A 16582-nucleotide genomic window follows, 5' to 3' on the forward strand; every position below is an offset into this window, starting at 1 on the left:
AATTTTGCAACGGAAAAATGATGAAAACTATTTTTACTTATTTAAATCGTGTGTGTCTTTCACTTTAATTTTTATTCTTTCTTTTAGTGACTAAAAATATCATATTTTCAGACGGCAAGTAAATATTACGAAAGGTTTAAATACATGCATCGTTAACTGTCTTATTTAGGGAACTTTTTATAACGGGGACGTTGATGAGAAATCGGTGGCAGGATTGTCAGATTTTGAAACAGAAAAATACTAAACTTCCTTTGAAAAAATGCTACAAAATACTACATAAACAAAATACTATAAAATACTGCGCCATCTAGTGGAAACAAGAAGAGCGAAAAATATCAGTACACTGGCATCTTAATAACGATTTGTTTTCGTATTTACATTATATATATATATATATATATATATATATATATATATATATATATATATATATATATATATATATATATATATATATATATATATATATATATATATATATATATAATATATATAATATAAATAATATATATCTAGGGTGCTCGGGCAAAAGAGTATAAGTCAAAAATACTGAATTTTAAGGGGAGCTGTTTTTCCACAGCTTTCCTTCTAGATTTCAGAAGTAGACCACTCCATCAGGTGTTTGTTTATTTTCACAATGTTTACTACACATTTACTATCTGAACCGCAATGAAAGATAAGGTCCATATAGTATAAATATGAAATAACCTGATTTTACTCAATTTTTGACTTATACTCTTTTTCCCGAGCACTCTAGATATATATATATATATATATTTAATCATTCGTTTCATTTTTGTAAAAATAGTGTTGGCGAACTGGGAGATTAACCCAATACAATTTTCCATAATTTGAGGAATTTCTCAGTGGGAAGGAACTTTTAGTGTCGGCGAAACAGGAGGTAAATCGTATTATCGAATGACTAAATATTTTCCTAAACGGCATTTTCTGGGTGATTTTCGAACGACCAAACATTTTTAAATTCTAAACTTCCATTGGTCCCCTTTATTTTAGTTTGTGAACTCCCCATCAGTTGTTCTAAATCGCTAAATGTTTTCGCCTCTAGCCGGAGTTCCTGTGAACTACAAACTAAAAAAAAATGCTCTTTATGGCATCTAAAACATGCAGTTTCACCCATAATAAAATTATCAGTTTAAAATAGTTGCAGCAGAGATAGAGGCAGGGACCTTCCGGGAGAAGGTGAATTACCATTACACTGGTAGCTAACTTTAAATTTAGCTTGCAGCGAACAGTCCGGAAACATAGGTTGGCTTGATAACGGGAAGGAAATGTAAAAACATGGTTTAAATTAGCTTAAAGTTACCGTGCTATGGCCGAAGTGTCGACAGTGAACTTCTAAAAGAAGCTGAGATTACCTTTACGCTGGTAGCTACATTAAGACTAAGCAAATGTTTTAGTAAGGCGATTACTTACATTGTAGTTAAGCAGTTATAATTTCATTATTATCCTGATTAAAAAAATCCGGAACCTGCAATATGAATAACTCGAAAATTTCAAATTTATTATTTTTAGTTAAATATAACGAGTTGAGTGATGTAACAAGTGAATCCATGTGCTAAAAAACAACACGAGTAAATGTTCAATAAATGACATTTTTTCTTTTAATGTGAAAATATGACATGCTTCAAGTCAGCAAATATTGGGTATAATTTTCTCAAAAAAGAACATGTCTCCTATAAGTTTATCTATTTTAATTATTTTCCAACCTAAAATCTGTGTCCATAATTTACATCAGCAACGAGTTTATATCGTGATTTTTGGTATTTCGTGCAATTCCTACCTTCTACCATAAGGAAATATCCTCTGGGATTTTTCTTCAGTATTTGAATAGCTTTTCTGGTCATCTCCGACAGAGAGGGCTCGCCTTCCGGTCCCTTCTCTCGATCAGACTCATAAGCCATGTGACCGGCGCTAAACAGTCCTGCAATAAATCATTATATGAGGGTTGTAAAATATGTAATGACAACATAGGTATCAAATAATTGTTAATGAACTTACGAGTTTAATAACATTACATTTTTTCTGAATATTCTTTTCAACACATCTTAAATGAGCATATGTCTAGTACCTCATCCGGCAATGAACAATTACTGAAGTTTTAACAACTACTAAATTCATATCGTTTTTCCATCATTTGTTTGCCGCATATACTCGTTTTTCTTTAAATAGAAATTAGAACTAAAATTCTCCCCAAAAAAAAGCATCTACTTGCCCTACACCCCCTTAAGGTATTCAAATTTATATGAGTTAGCCTTCAAGGCGGCTAGATTAGCCGTCTGCAGCACCGATCTAAACTTCGCCGCCTATGGCGAATAGGTGTACAACTTCAGCAGCCTCAAGTTCGCCGCCTAATGGCGAGTTGGTGTACAACTTCGGCGGCTTCGTCCCCTACTTTCCTCCTGAAGCATCTTAAGTTAGTAAAAGAAATAAAATTGACATTTTTGGAACTTTAATTGTATTTCTCCAAAGAAAATAATAAAATCGCATCAAAAATTTACCTAACCCACTTTCGCACAAACCAGGTACTATTGGTAAGCGTCCAGATTTACTTACTCCATTTTAACTCGAAACCGGCATTGGCTAGCAGCCAGGTGCACATGAACAGTTGAAACGTTGCTGAAGATTGACGTTTTTATCAATATCTCCGAATAAAGTTGTATAAAGATGCAACCTGACTATAAATAATCGTCTTAAAATTTTGAATCCTTTTGTACCTCTTTCAATTGACCATTTGGGGCGAGGCCTCCTAAGTACACCGCCGTAGGCGAAACGCACGTTGATGTACCCAGTTTTTTGAAGGAACGGAGTTGTAAACCAATCCGTCACAGACGGCAAGGCCGAGGCTGGTGCCGCTGGTGGCTTATCTATTCGCCTTGGTGGTTAGTAACGCCATTAAAATGTGAAAGAAGCAGTTAAAAATCGAGAAATTGTGTATCAAAAGTTACTCTGAATGACTAGTCAAAAACAAAATAAAAAGGTATAAAGAACAGAAAAGAGCTTTTCTACCTAATAAATAGTCCACTTTAGCCGAATCGAGCTTGTCCATTTCTTTCTTTTTAGAAACGTGTTTGTAAGAAAGTCCCCGATTTTTCTTGTCTCTTTGCCACTCAGCAATGAGGTTGCGGCCATCCTCTCGCCTACCTCCTCCTCCACCCTCTCCGCCCTTAGAATCTTCCTCTGCAGATCGAGGTAGGAAATGCCTCCAGCCACCACCAAGGATAACCTAACACGAGAGGGCAAAAATAAAAGAATATATTTAAGCCCCTCAATATGTAGTAAATAAACGAAATTTTAATTACTGGAAACAAATAAAGTGTAGCAGTTAAAACATTTTGATTTATGTTTTGCTTAAAGTGTTCAAACTGACTGAACTTGCATGCACCAGGCCAGGGGCGGCATTTCAGCATTTCGTTTGGGGGGTCGAGTTTCTTGAACATGAATTTCCTCAGAACGGTATGAAATACATATTGGTTAACAAGAACTGATAATTAAATGGTTTTAATGTTACGAATAATTAGGTTTGAAAGAACAATTAAAATTTTTTCGACCGAAGCTTTAAATTTATTTTGTTATAAAGTTATCTCACAAAATATCTCGGTACTAGTTTTTATTTTTTAGTAAAGTTTTAATCTGCTATTTTTGGAGTCAGGAAGAACAGAAAATTTTGTAACTATAGTTAATCAATATCCAATGACTTAATTTATTGCCAGTATAGCTAAAGAGGAAGGTCTTGCTTTGCTTCATTGCGCTTCGAAGGCAATTCTGAGACACGAAAGTCAAAATTGGTTGACGTTCAGTTCTCCTACAACTTTCTGGTTGTGTGCGTAGTTTTTTACACCGCTGAAGAGGCTCTATTATTGTAGCCTTAAAATAGCTATATGCTGTATTTTCGTGTAAATTTGTGCTTTATTTACGTCGGTTTTTCAATTTAACCACGAAAGTCATCTTTCAAATGACTGACCTGATTGAAACAGTCAAAAAACAATGGAAGCAAGAAAGTTATGTCAAAAAAAGACATTTCCTTTAGATTACTCTCTTTAAAATAACCAAGAAAGCTTTTTAAATAGGCTAGTATTTATTTTGTGTCATTAAAAAGTATAATCACAATTCACAAAACAATTCCTCTTTCCTCATGCTATTATTTATATGTGTAATATTTTCTTTTTCGCTTTCTATAACCGACCTACATAATATTGAAGTTAAGACCAATAATAAATATGTCTCATTAAATCCTGTCTCAATTTCTTGAGAAACTGAATTGATCAGTTTATTCAAAATATTGGTTTAATATTTTGACTAAAACTTCATCTGGGTTTTGTCACCTCTTCCACATTGGCATACATTAAAAACTGTTACGAAAAGTTCTGTCACAAAGTTCCACATCTGGTTCAAGTGTGCATTAATGCGAAAATTACTAAGAGTTTCAATTGTCAATCCAAGAATTAAGATTAGCGAATTAAAATTTTTATGATAGAGTGTAGCATTTATCAAAAAAACGCTCCGCAGTATAAATAAAGTAAACAAAAAATTCAGACAAAGGCATACATATTAAAATGACATCAAATTTTTTATCAATGAAAAGGTCGCTTTCCAGTAATTCTTCCATGGGGCTTTTATAACTCTTGAAGACCATCTTGTGTCACTCAGAGATTGTCAAGTAAAGAGCCTCAAGATACATTTGTTGATGTGAAAGTATTTTTTGATGTGAGATGTTTTTCAAAAATAGCATATCTTTACAAAAAGTTTCCATGAAAGCATATGATACACCGGGTTGCTAAAATGTGTTTCTAGTACATGGCATCAATGAACACTTACTAGCTGAACATTAAGTTATAATATGAGCATAAAAATTTATGTAAAATGACATGGAATTAACGCGTAAAAATTGCACAGTCTCTACACTGTACGGGCATCTCATACGAGATGTACCATCATAACATGATTACTCAATTTTGAAATATTTAACCCATATGAAGAGATTACTTCTTTAGTTAAGGCAAACACTTATCCTCCATCAGTTTTTTCTGTTCTGAAAATTCAGGCAAATGATTTTCTAAGTTATCTAAATTGAATTTTACCATTTTATATTATTCTTAGTGAAAAATTTGGGGGTGAAACCGCCCCCTCTCGCACCCGCTATTTGCCGCCCCTGCACCAGGCTCAACTACAACTACTTTACTAACTCCAAATATACGCCTGCAGAAATGGATGTTCCGCCCGACGGTTTTTTTTTTTAATTTAATTTTTTTTTACCAATAGTAAACATAATAGCAGAAAATAATGTACCTTGTAGAAAAAAACCCAATAACCTCGTTAATTACTTCTCTACGTGAATTTAAGAGTTGAAGCCAGCACAAAATGTAAAAGGTAGGAAAACTTTTAGAACATTATATGTTAAAAAATCAGTATTTTCAACAAGCTTTTCACTGTCGTATAAAAAGCTTGAGGCGAGAAAGAGGTAACCCCACTCCAAAGTCACTGGTTTAGGGCAAAACATGGCGAAAAGACGTTTTTCGGGCTTCGTGCAGTAGTCATCTGGTTCTTTGTAACCAACAAATCAACATATGCGTAATATTGATTTTTTATTTTACTTTTTACATTGAATGTTATTCCACATAAAATTTTCATGACTGGATATCAGACACAATAAATATATAGCGAATTTATAATCTTACGTTCAAATTCTTTCCCGGATTGTCTTCAACTAATTGTCTGGCGATGTCTTTGCAGTCCTCTTTGTTGCTCTCTGCCTGAAGATCCTTGGGGAGTTTATCATCACTCTCCCAATACCTGTTGGGTGTGTGGGCGTAAAGGGCGGCTGGGGTCGCGTGCGTCACACGTGTCGTCGTCACGAGGCCTGTAGATTTACCTGAAGAAAGAATTTTTTGTGCTTTCTTCATTGTACATACACTTGTTTTTTTTTATGTTAAGTTCTGTTGTGTTTGAAAAAGGTATTATGCATTAATACAGTTTTTGAGGAAGGGCAATTTTTACCTTATTTGTCCTTAATTTTAGTCTTTTTGAGGTTTATCCGCATTTTTTGCTATCCGCGGCACTTGTCCTATCCATTGCCGCAGATAATAGGGAGCTTACTGTATAAAAAGAAATGCTGTCACGTAGAAATACCCAAGAAGTTTCGATTCCAATTGTTTTTTCAGTTGTAAGTTTTTGCAAACATAATAAAACTACATCTGAACATTCTGCGCATAGATAAAGGGTGTTTTTTTACAGCTATAGAACTTTAAGTTGGCAACACTTTCTGATATGTGTGCCATTTTGATAGCTGTCACTTATTTTGTGTTCAGTTCGGTTTGCCATGTCATCATGAATAGACAACCAGGCGGTGCAACATGCCACACAGCGCGTGTCACAATTGATTTATTGAAAGAATTGGTCTTCACCGATAAACCACAGACGATTGACGCCTTGAAAGAGAACATTCGCCACCTTATTACTGACATACGGCCTCTATTGCTGCAAAAAGTGAGAAAATTGGACTTTCCAATTGGACTTTCTCCGAGCCAGCCGATCTGGCTATATGCCAGAAACCATATTTAAATAAAAATGGCAAAGAATCATCTTTCAAATAAAGCAACATTCATGGCAATTAACAACATTAATCTGTGTTTTATTTGAACCTAAAGTTCTCTACTTCTAAAAAAAACTTCCTTTATATAATTTCAAGTCAGGTGATGATGACCTGACATTTTTTTCATTCAAATACTGGAATATCAATTGGTCTTAAAATACGATGTTGTTAAATCGAATAAAAAGTTATGAACTTTTATAAGAAATATTTTTTATGTATTTATGAAAATATTACAAGGTAAAATAGCGATACTTATTGGAGAAAAAATCACATATGATCCGTAATTTTATGTGCAGAGGCCTAATTTTTTTTCACCCAGACAAGAAGTAATGGATGCTTTGAAGACATCAGTTTAACAGCAACTTTCGTCTAGAGATATTTATTCTCCCTCTTATGAATTATGGAAGAAACTCAGAAAAAAATGTATTCTTATGTGAAAAGATTGGCATTATAGAGAAAAAAATAAGCAAAATGACAGTGTAAATTGCTTTTCTGAAGCGATAAAAAGTTCATATTTTAAAGTAACATGTCGTCCATAATATTGATTTCGCAAAAGTGGAACTCCAAGTGCTTGAAAAAAAGGGTAAAAGAATGAAAAATAAAGCCGATGTTCTTATCGTGATGTTCCATTTCCATTTCTTTCGAATGCTTTTCCATGTCCAATTGGATATTTATTTGAATATTTTAACAGTTGCCATCATTATTTTTATAGAAATTCTTCATTAAAAAATGGTACATTGCAATGATTTGTTCCGGTTTATCTTTTGCTGAAGATTTTTACCGTAAATATGCAGTGCGAAAGATGCCAGTGAAAGTTGAAATATCTTGAAGTTTATTTTTTTTATAAGGTGAACATCGTTACTTTTTAGAAACACAAAAATCTGTCAGCTTTCGCGCTCTTTACATTTTAAACAGAAATGCATCAAAAGAAATAGTAGATAAAAATTCATACAAATCCTATTACTATGCATTTTTACAAAATTGTCAACGAATAGTTTGTCTTTACTGCTTACTTATACATATTTATTTGATATTTCTTCAGCATTCACGTTAGTTATAACGCTCCGTCACGAAAAAAAAAACACAGCCACTGATTAAAAGGCTCCAACAACGCGTTGGCATCTGTCAATCAAGTGTGACGTAGAAGAAACCATTTCATTACCTCTAAAATGTTTAAGAAAGAAAGGACATTTGCTTTACTTATAAGTTCTGCGACATTTTGGCGATATGAATGAATCCCCCCCCCCTGCAAGTTTTATGAAAGAAAAAATTGTACATGTGTTATATTGTACGATAAAAAGTTTATCGTCTGCATCAGATATTTTGTTACGTTGTTGTATTCTTTTCATTGAGATTGCAGCAAATATCTTGAGCGGCAAAACTTAATTTTAATTTAGAGTTTATCGATAGTTATTATTAATATAATAAAAAGCAATATTTTGATGATTAATGTATAATACAACAAGTTGAATTTATAACTCGTAACATGTTTTCATTTTGTAGTTGATTATGAGTGAAATGATCATCTTGCGGCAATAACTGCTCTCAATTGGTAAAATAATAATAATAATAATAAATAAATAAACTATTGCCTTAGAGATATTTCAAGACACCCTATTTTTTCCATCCATTTCATTTTTCGCTATCTAATGTTCTGTCATGAGTTTACATTCTTCTAACAGGGCACATCATGGTCGAATTATATTTGACTGAGCACAAGTAACTATATCATAACGTGATCATTGGTGGTTGGCATACCATTCAATTAACAATCGATTCTTGTCCCGATCAAACTTTTTCCCCGCCATTTTCTTCCAGTCACGTTAACTAAATCATATCCGATTCATCAATCTGATACCAAATTCGTCATGCGATTGAGTCGAAACGGATTATGAAGTTGTTTCGAGCCGAAATAAATTCGTTCTGATCACAAGCCAGCAACATTTTTTGACTTTGTGACAGCGGGGGTTAGATTGTGCATTATAGATTGTAGCACAAATATAAATCATAGGACTGTGTTTTTAAGCCAATGGTTGGTTTGAAATGTGCTACAGCTCTACCTTATCTTTCGCTTCCCGTAGTTTAATTTCTTTACAATGGTGTTGGCGCATATGATGTTGCATCATCTAACTCCGGGATTGCATAAAGTCACCCCATTTGCAAGGTTGTGACATTTTTATGTCCAGATTTACATTTTATTGCCGGCATTTTACACTTATTGCCTTTTGATATCTGCAGGGAAATCCCGTTACAGCGAACTTCAAGGGACTGCAAATTTTGTTCGCTGTATCGGGAATTTTGTTGTAATGGAATTCCAGCAATGTAATGGAAGTTAAATCGAGGCTGAAGATTAATTTCGCTGAAGCGGATATTTCGTTGTATTGGTATTCGTTGCAACGAAATTCCACTGTACATAATATAAAGAAACATTATGTATCATAATATAAAGTATCAATTTTCCATTTGAAAAAATGCTCTTCAACAGCAATGATTTGCATATTTTGCGGGTGTAACTGTGCGGTCACACCCGGAACACGAAAAATCATTCATTTTTAAATACAAAGATTTTTTTTTTTAGAAAGTTGACACTTTATACAGTATAATACATAACAGTTCTTTTCACACAAATATGTGAAAATTAAAAACCAAAGTTTGTTTAGTTTAACGTTAGAACTTGACAATTATGAACTACATTATTTTCACATGTAATTCATGTGTTGCTTACAATAATTCAAGCATTTCATGCTTATTTTCAAGAATAGTGATGATGTTACAAGAACACTATTTGCTACTTTTATTTCAACTCAACTATAATTGAGGCAAACCTTAGCTGTCAGCATTGTGAATGCTATCTACGCAGATCATAATCACAACAATCATTACGATATTTCCAGGACAGGTTTGCCCCAACTACAGTTCTAGTAAAGCTCTAAATCGTAGAATCAATTAATGACACGTCCGCCATCTTGGGGTGGCTAAACGATGCTTTCTTCTATGTCTGCTATGGTGAAATAGTGTGTTTTGCTTCTTAATCGTGTTTTGTTTTATTATCTCCATGTTAATCCACAAGCAAGATGCACCACATTCAAGAAGCAAAACAAGCTACTTTACAATAGCAGACATTAAGACAATAGCAGGTATATATACGAGCCGACGCATCAGCCATTTTGGATCGGAGCGCGTGTTTGAGTGGTTGTCATTCTGGAGAGTTATCGCGTTTGATGATTGTTCACTGTGAGCAATTATTAGCGGCACACGTGATTAGTTTATTAAATAAAATATTATTTTCGGCAAATTTGGTGAAATCCAAAATTTGCTCTGGTAACCCTAACAGTGCAACAATGAAAAATCCGATCCAAAATGGCTAAACTTATGCTGATGCGTCGGCCTATCTATATAGCGGTTCTAGCAGACATAAAGCAAAAAAGAATAAACTATTGCATTTAGAGTTATTTCAAGAAACCCTATTTTTCCGCCGATCTTCATTTTTCCGATGCTACCTGATCTTCGATCTTCCTTTTTCTATGTTTTCACGACAGGTTTGACTCTATTATAGTTCTAGAGCAGCTCTAAATTTGTAGAATAAAGTAGCGACATGTTCACCACACTGGGGCTAAACGATGCTTTCTTTTATGTCTGCTGTGGTGAAGTTGTGCGCATCGTTTCTTGATTGTGGTTTCTTATTGACTTCATGTAATGGAGTCAATAAGAAGCCCCAAGCAAGAAGCACAACATTTAAGAAGCAAAAACGCTACTTCATCATAGCAGACGTAAAAGAAAGCAAAACAATTGGCAAAAAAGAATAAACTATTGCCTTAGAGTTATTTTAAGAAACCTTGTTTTTCTCATCCGATCTTAATTTTCGCTACCTGATTCTCGATCTTCATTTTTCAAAGTTTCCAGGACAGGTTTGCCCCTACTGTAGTTCTAGTAAAACCCTAAATCGTAGAATAAAGTAGGGACACGTCTGCCATCTTGGGGCTAAACGATTTTTTCTATTACTGCTATGGTGAAGTAGCTTGTTTTGCTTTTTAATTTGGTTTCTTATTATCTACATGTTTGTCCACAAACAAGAAGCACATTCAAGAAGCTAAACATGCTACCTCGTCATAGCAGACATAAAAGAAAGCAAACAGAAGAATAAACTATTGCCTTAAAGTTATTTGAAGAAATCCTGTTTTTCCCATCAGTAATTTTTCATTATTCAAAACCAGGACGCAAGAATGGAACTCTAGAAGTGCGTATGTAACAGTGAAATTTTCTAGTTACTGGTCCATTGGACCAGTAACTTATTTTTCTAAGTTTCTATCCCTATTTAGTAACTGTTTGCTCTTGTAATGAATGTAGTCAAGAAAACTAGGGTTTACTTAAAAGTATTATATTTAACTTAGCGTATGTACAGTAAATTAAATTAAAATAACATTATAAATAAAATTGAAACCGTTCTTGGTTTTATGAAAGTACTGCAACATGCAGTGTAATGGACGAGTGTCCAATGTGGTTAAGATACATCAGGTAGGAATTTTTTCTTCTCATGGAGCTTAGCCGTTTTATGTCTACAGGCACCTGTGCTGCCCTCTGCGGACAGCGCATTTGCATATTGGCGCAGACATACTCCCACCCTATCAGGAATTGAGTCCTGATAGGGACTTGAGTCCTGATACATAGGAATAGGAGATAGTTTGCAGATCGGTCTCTGGAAGATCCCTTTAGCTGTCTTTACTGTTGCAACGCGGACCAGGTCGTCCGCTCCCGGGTGAACTTCAAGAACCCTAGCCAAGGGCCACAAACCAGGTGATGAGGCTTCTTTCACTAACACAATATCGTTGACTTGAATGTTGGCATGAGGGGTGGTCCACTTTTGACGACTCTGCAGTGATGAGAAGTACTCCTTTGACCACTGCTTCCAGAAGCCTTTGCGGAGATTCTGGATAAGTTCCCACTTTCCTTTGAAGCTATGTTCGTTCAGGTTTGCTGGATCCGGAATTGAACTTATCACATCACCTGTAAGGAAATGCGAAGGAGTCAAAGCATTTATAGAGTCGGTATCATTGACGTCAACACATATGATTGGACGTGAATTCAGAAGTGCTTCAATTTGAGTAGTTAATGTAGTTAGCTCTTCGAAGGTTAGAGCTGTTTCTCCTATAACTCGTTTGAGGTGAAACTTTACAGATCGAATTCCTACTTCCCAAATTCCTCCAAAATGAGGGGCAGAAGGAGGAATGAAATGCCATTCAATTGAGAACTGTGTCAAGAAATCAACGACAGGATCCGAGCTAAGAGCGTTGAGCCAGGATTGTTCTATCTCATTCAATTTTCGATGAGCTCCATGAAAATTAGTGGCGTTGTCGCTGTATATGTGGCGAGGGGTGCCACGGCGAGCACTAAAGCGTCGCAAAGCAGCGATGAAAGCTTCTGTTGTCAGATCGCTTACTACTTCGATGTGTACTGCCTTAGTGGACAGGCAAATGAAAAGTGCAATGTAACCTTTCGTAACTTTAGCACCTCGACCTTTACTAAATTTTATAGAAACAGGTCCGGCGTAATCTATTCCAGAATGAAAGAAAGCTCTTTCTAAAGTCACTCGTGGTTTAGGCAGATTGCCCATGAGTTGTGAACTGTTACTAGTTTTGAATCTATGACATTTTATGCATTGATTAACACATTTGTTGATCAATCTTTTTCCTCCTATTATCCAATATGATTGCCTTAATATATGAGATAATAAGGTAGGACCAGCATGCAAATAAGCTACGTGTTTTTCGCGAATTAACAGTTCACTAAATCTGTGTTGTGATGGGTTAATGATAGGATGTTTCCTGTTCATGGGTAAGTCGGCGTTCTGTAACCGACCTCCCACCCGTAAGAGACCGTTTCCGTCTATGAATGGGAAAAGGGACCGCAAAGGACTGCGTCTTTTCAGTGGCTTTTGAAGCCGAATGCATTTTTTCTCTTCAGAAAAATGTGTGTCTTGAACCCAGTGAATGAGTTTTTCTTCTGCAGCCCTTGTTTCTGCAGAAGTGAGTGAACCGAGGGTATTGCAAGAAGCAATATTGAATACGATTCTTTTTTTACAAAGATTAATAAATCTGTAGCAATATGCCAAGATGCGAATAATTTTCGATAATGATGAATATTTTTCTAGACGAACGAATAGGTCATTTGTTGAACTAGCATGAAAGTTAAACATTGGATTTGATTTTTCCTCAGCTTTAACTGCGCTAACAACGTCTGTAGAATGTAATTCAGCCGTAGGCCAATGCATTTGATTTGAATGTAGCCACTGCGGGCCATGCCACCACAGATCGCAATTTGGTAGACATTTAGGGTCGATACCACGTGAAGCGATGTCTGAAGGGTTCTCTCTGGAGGATACGAAATTCCAGTGAGCTGGGGGTAGAACTTCTATTATTTCAGAAATTCTATTTGCGACAAAAGTCTTCCACTTACGTGGATGAGAAGATAGCCATGAAAGAACTACCTTTGAATCTGTCCATGCGAAAACGCGAAGATTGAAATTCTTCAACGAGTTAAGAACAGTGATAAATAATTTTGATAACAAGTGCGCGGCACATAATTCCAGTCTAGGAATGGAGATTTGCTTGAGTGGAGCAACCTTAGTTTTAGCAACCAACAGTGAAACTGTTGTGGACCCGTCGACAGTTTGACGACAGTAAATCACAGCCGCGTATGCTAGTGATGACGCGTCTGCAAAACCATGTAATTCAATTTCGCATTCTGAATCAATGGTGACACTTCTAGGAATAGTGATATCATTTATTTCGTTGAATGATGCCTGAAACTTTAACCATTCGGTTTCCATTAACTTCGGAATGGGTGAATCCCAATCCCCCTTTATAAGCCACAACTTTTGATAGAATATTTTGATTGTAACTACACAAGGTGCAAGTAATCCCAAAGGATCGAAAATACGTGCAGACTCCGATAGAATCCGTCTTTTAGTGTAGGGTGGTGAAAGTGATAAATTAACCTTGAATGCAAATGTATCATTTGTTGAATTCCAAAATAAACCTAACACTTTAGAACTAACGTGTGCATCACGATTGATTTCAAAGCTTGTTTCCGAGGAACATTGCTCGGGAAATTCTTCAAGGAATTTGGAAGAATTTGAATTCCATTTTCTCAAGTTAAATCGGTAGGATTGTAAAATTGACGCAATATTTTTGCAAATTGAAATTGCGTCTGAAAAATTACTCGAACCTGACAAAAGATCATCCATATATACGTCTTCTTGTAAAATGCGTGATATTTTAGGATTAGGTGTATCAAGAGCAATTTGTTTGATACATCTGGTAGCTAGGAATGAGGCGGAAGCTAAACCGTACGTTACAGTTTTTAACCTGTACGTTTGTATTTTATCTTCGGCATTGTATCGCCAAACAATTTGTTGATAAGGTTGATCTTCGTCCGATACTAAAATTTGACGGTACATTTTCTCAATGTCCGCAGTGAAAACTATTTTTGGAAATCTGAAGTTTAGCAATATTTCAAAAATATCTCGTTGTAATTTGGGACCCACTCCTAAAATTGAATTTAGCGAAGTTCCGTTTGAAGTTTTACAAGATGCGTCAAAAACTACGCGTAATTTTGTAGTGGTACTAGATGGCTTGAAAACAGCGTGATGAGGCAAAAAACACTGTTCATTTTTTAGAAGAATATCTGAATTCTTTGTTAAAGGCGACATGTGACCTGAATCTTCGTAGTTGAGCATAAATTCTTTATAATGTTTTTCGAATTCCGGATTGAATTTGAATTTTCGTTCCATGGCATAAAGTCGTGAAATAGCCGCGGGTTTTGAATCACCTAACTCGGCTTTCGACTTCAAAAACGGTAACTTCACAACAGGGTTGAATCTGGAACTTAAATTGACTTCAACACAGCCTTTAGTTAAACCAATTTTAGAACCTGAAAGACCAGTGATAGGGAAACGTGCATTTTTTCTTTTTAATCCCAAAGAATTTAAACAGGAGTTGGATAGGAGCGTAGTCATGCTTCCCGAGTCACACAAAATTCTTAAGGTTCTCGATTCCCCGCTAGCATCTTTGACAAAAACACAAGCTGTAGGTAATAACGCAAATGCAGCTCTAACGGCATTCACATATACGCTTTTTTCGTTTCGTGTTGGGATATCAGTTTGTTGTACACTAGAGTTTATTTGCGGAAAGTTTTGACTTGAACCTTTCGAATAAAATGCATTCGAGAAAACATTCTTTTGCTCATAACTTTCATGCAGAAGTGAATGATGTTTACGTTTGCAAAAATGACATGAATAAGAAGAATTGCATGATTGAATATCCGAATGCTTGTTAGATAAACAATTAAAGCACAATTTGAATTTATTCACGAATTGCTTGCGTTCTTTTACACTCATTTCTTTAAATTTCGGACATTTTGACAAATAAGAGAAGTGTCCTTACATTTTATACATCTATTAGATGCACTATTTTTATTACTTTTGGATGAATTTCTAATTTCATTGCATTCGATTGAATTGCATAATTCTAAAGATACACATTTATTATTTAGAAACTCCAGAAACATTTCAAATGTAGGAAATTCTTCCTTAGTTGTATGTTTCGCCCATTCTTCCCGTGTCTTGCTATCCAATTTTTGTAATAAAATATAAATTAGCCAAATATCTCTAGAATCTGCTTTAGAATCTATAGATTTTAGACCTCTGATATCTTCGTCAGAAGTATCAGTGAGATTGCGCAAATTAGCACAGTTAGCGTTAACAATATCTGGTTGATCCATGAAAGTTTTAATTAAAGAAGAAATTATTTGTTTCTTATTATCATAGCGAGCTAACAGTTTATCCCAAGCTTCAGTATAACCAGTTTCCGATATAGGAATATGCTTGATTGTACTAGCTGGTTCAAAACACAAAAGCCCTTTAAGATATTGAAATTTTTGAATGTTTGAAAGCCTATTATTTTTATGCACTAATGAAAGATATAAATCTTTGAATGAAGGCCAGTCTTGATATTGACCAGTAAAAGATTCAATGTTTAACTTGGGTAGCTTAAAATTATTACTTATTGAATTACCTATAGGCATACTATCATTATTTTCAATTTGCACTGGATTTAAATTCACAGATACATTTTCAAGAGCTTTTTGTAGCTTGACTTTGGTTGCATAATACGTTTCTTCGAACTGTTCGATTTCCGAAAGTTCTTCCGGCAATTCTGAATCAGCTTTGTTAAATTCAATGAATATAGTTTCTAATCTTTCAAGTTTGTTTCTTAAATCAAATTTATCAAATATTTGTCCTTCGTCATTAATGAAGTTGGTTATTCTAGTCAGAGCCGCTTTGGCCCGTCCACGAAGCATTTTAACGGCTTTTTCATCAGTGCCGTGTTGAATTTGTGAAGTTTTATCTTCAGCACTATTGCCGGTCATTTTGAATGACGAATGGTAACCAAAGTCAAACTATTTGATTGAAAAGATATACTTATCTTTGAATTCTTTAAATGTTGAATCCTCGTGTAGAATCCATATGATCTCGCCTGGTGCCTCCAAATGTTTGCTCTTGTAATGAATGTAGTCAAGAAAACTAGGGTTTACTTAAAAGTATTATATTTAACTTAGCGTATGTACAGTAAATTAAATTAAAATAACATCCACTATAATATTAAAATCTGTTCGCGTCTGTCTGTCTGTCTGTCTGAAGATCGATCTTCTGGAGAACCACTGCGAATCGGGAGTCAAACGAGATACCGATCAATTCCAAATTTTCCAAAGAAAACAATAGAACCAATCTTGTAATTGTACGACTTTAATTGGCGGAGATATTAATTAAAACGTTAATTAACATAACGTTATTCAGGAATTTTTATTTCTTTCCTGTTCCCATTTTGCATATGGGTAAGCAAATAAAATTCTAAAAATTGTTTTAAAAAAGATTTTTTTTGGCTGCTGTCCAAATCTTAAAACAACGTTTCCATC

At 34.9% G+C, this 16582-nt stretch overlaps 1 protein-coding gene across 1 annotated transcript in view; it reads right to left on the reverse strand.

Moving 5' to 3' along the window:
• Positions 1 to 16582, reverse strand: part of LOC129219939 (alkaline phosphatase-like) — a 111230-nt gene that overhangs the window by 12500 nt on the left and 82148 nt on the right. Inside the window, exons 4-6 of the mRNA XM_054854254.1 lie at positions 5697 to 5890; positions 3028 to 3244; positions 1802 to 1942 (exon numbers count right to left, since the gene is read on the reverse strand). Coding sequence (XP_054710229.1) covers positions 1802 to 1942; positions 3028 to 3244; positions 5697 to 5890 — 552 coding nt within the window. The remainder of the gene's footprint in view (positions 1 to 1801; positions 1943 to 3027; positions 3245 to 5696; positions 5891 to 16582) is intronic.

Source organism: Uloborus diversus, chromosome 4 (assembly GCF_026930045.1).
Source record: "Uloborus diversus isolate 005 chromosome 4, Udiv.v.3.1, whole genome shotgun sequence".
In the NCBI taxonomy this organism is placed as follows: domain Eukaryota; kingdom Metazoa; phylum Arthropoda; class Arachnida; order Araneae; family Uloboridae; genus Uloborus; species Uloborus diversus.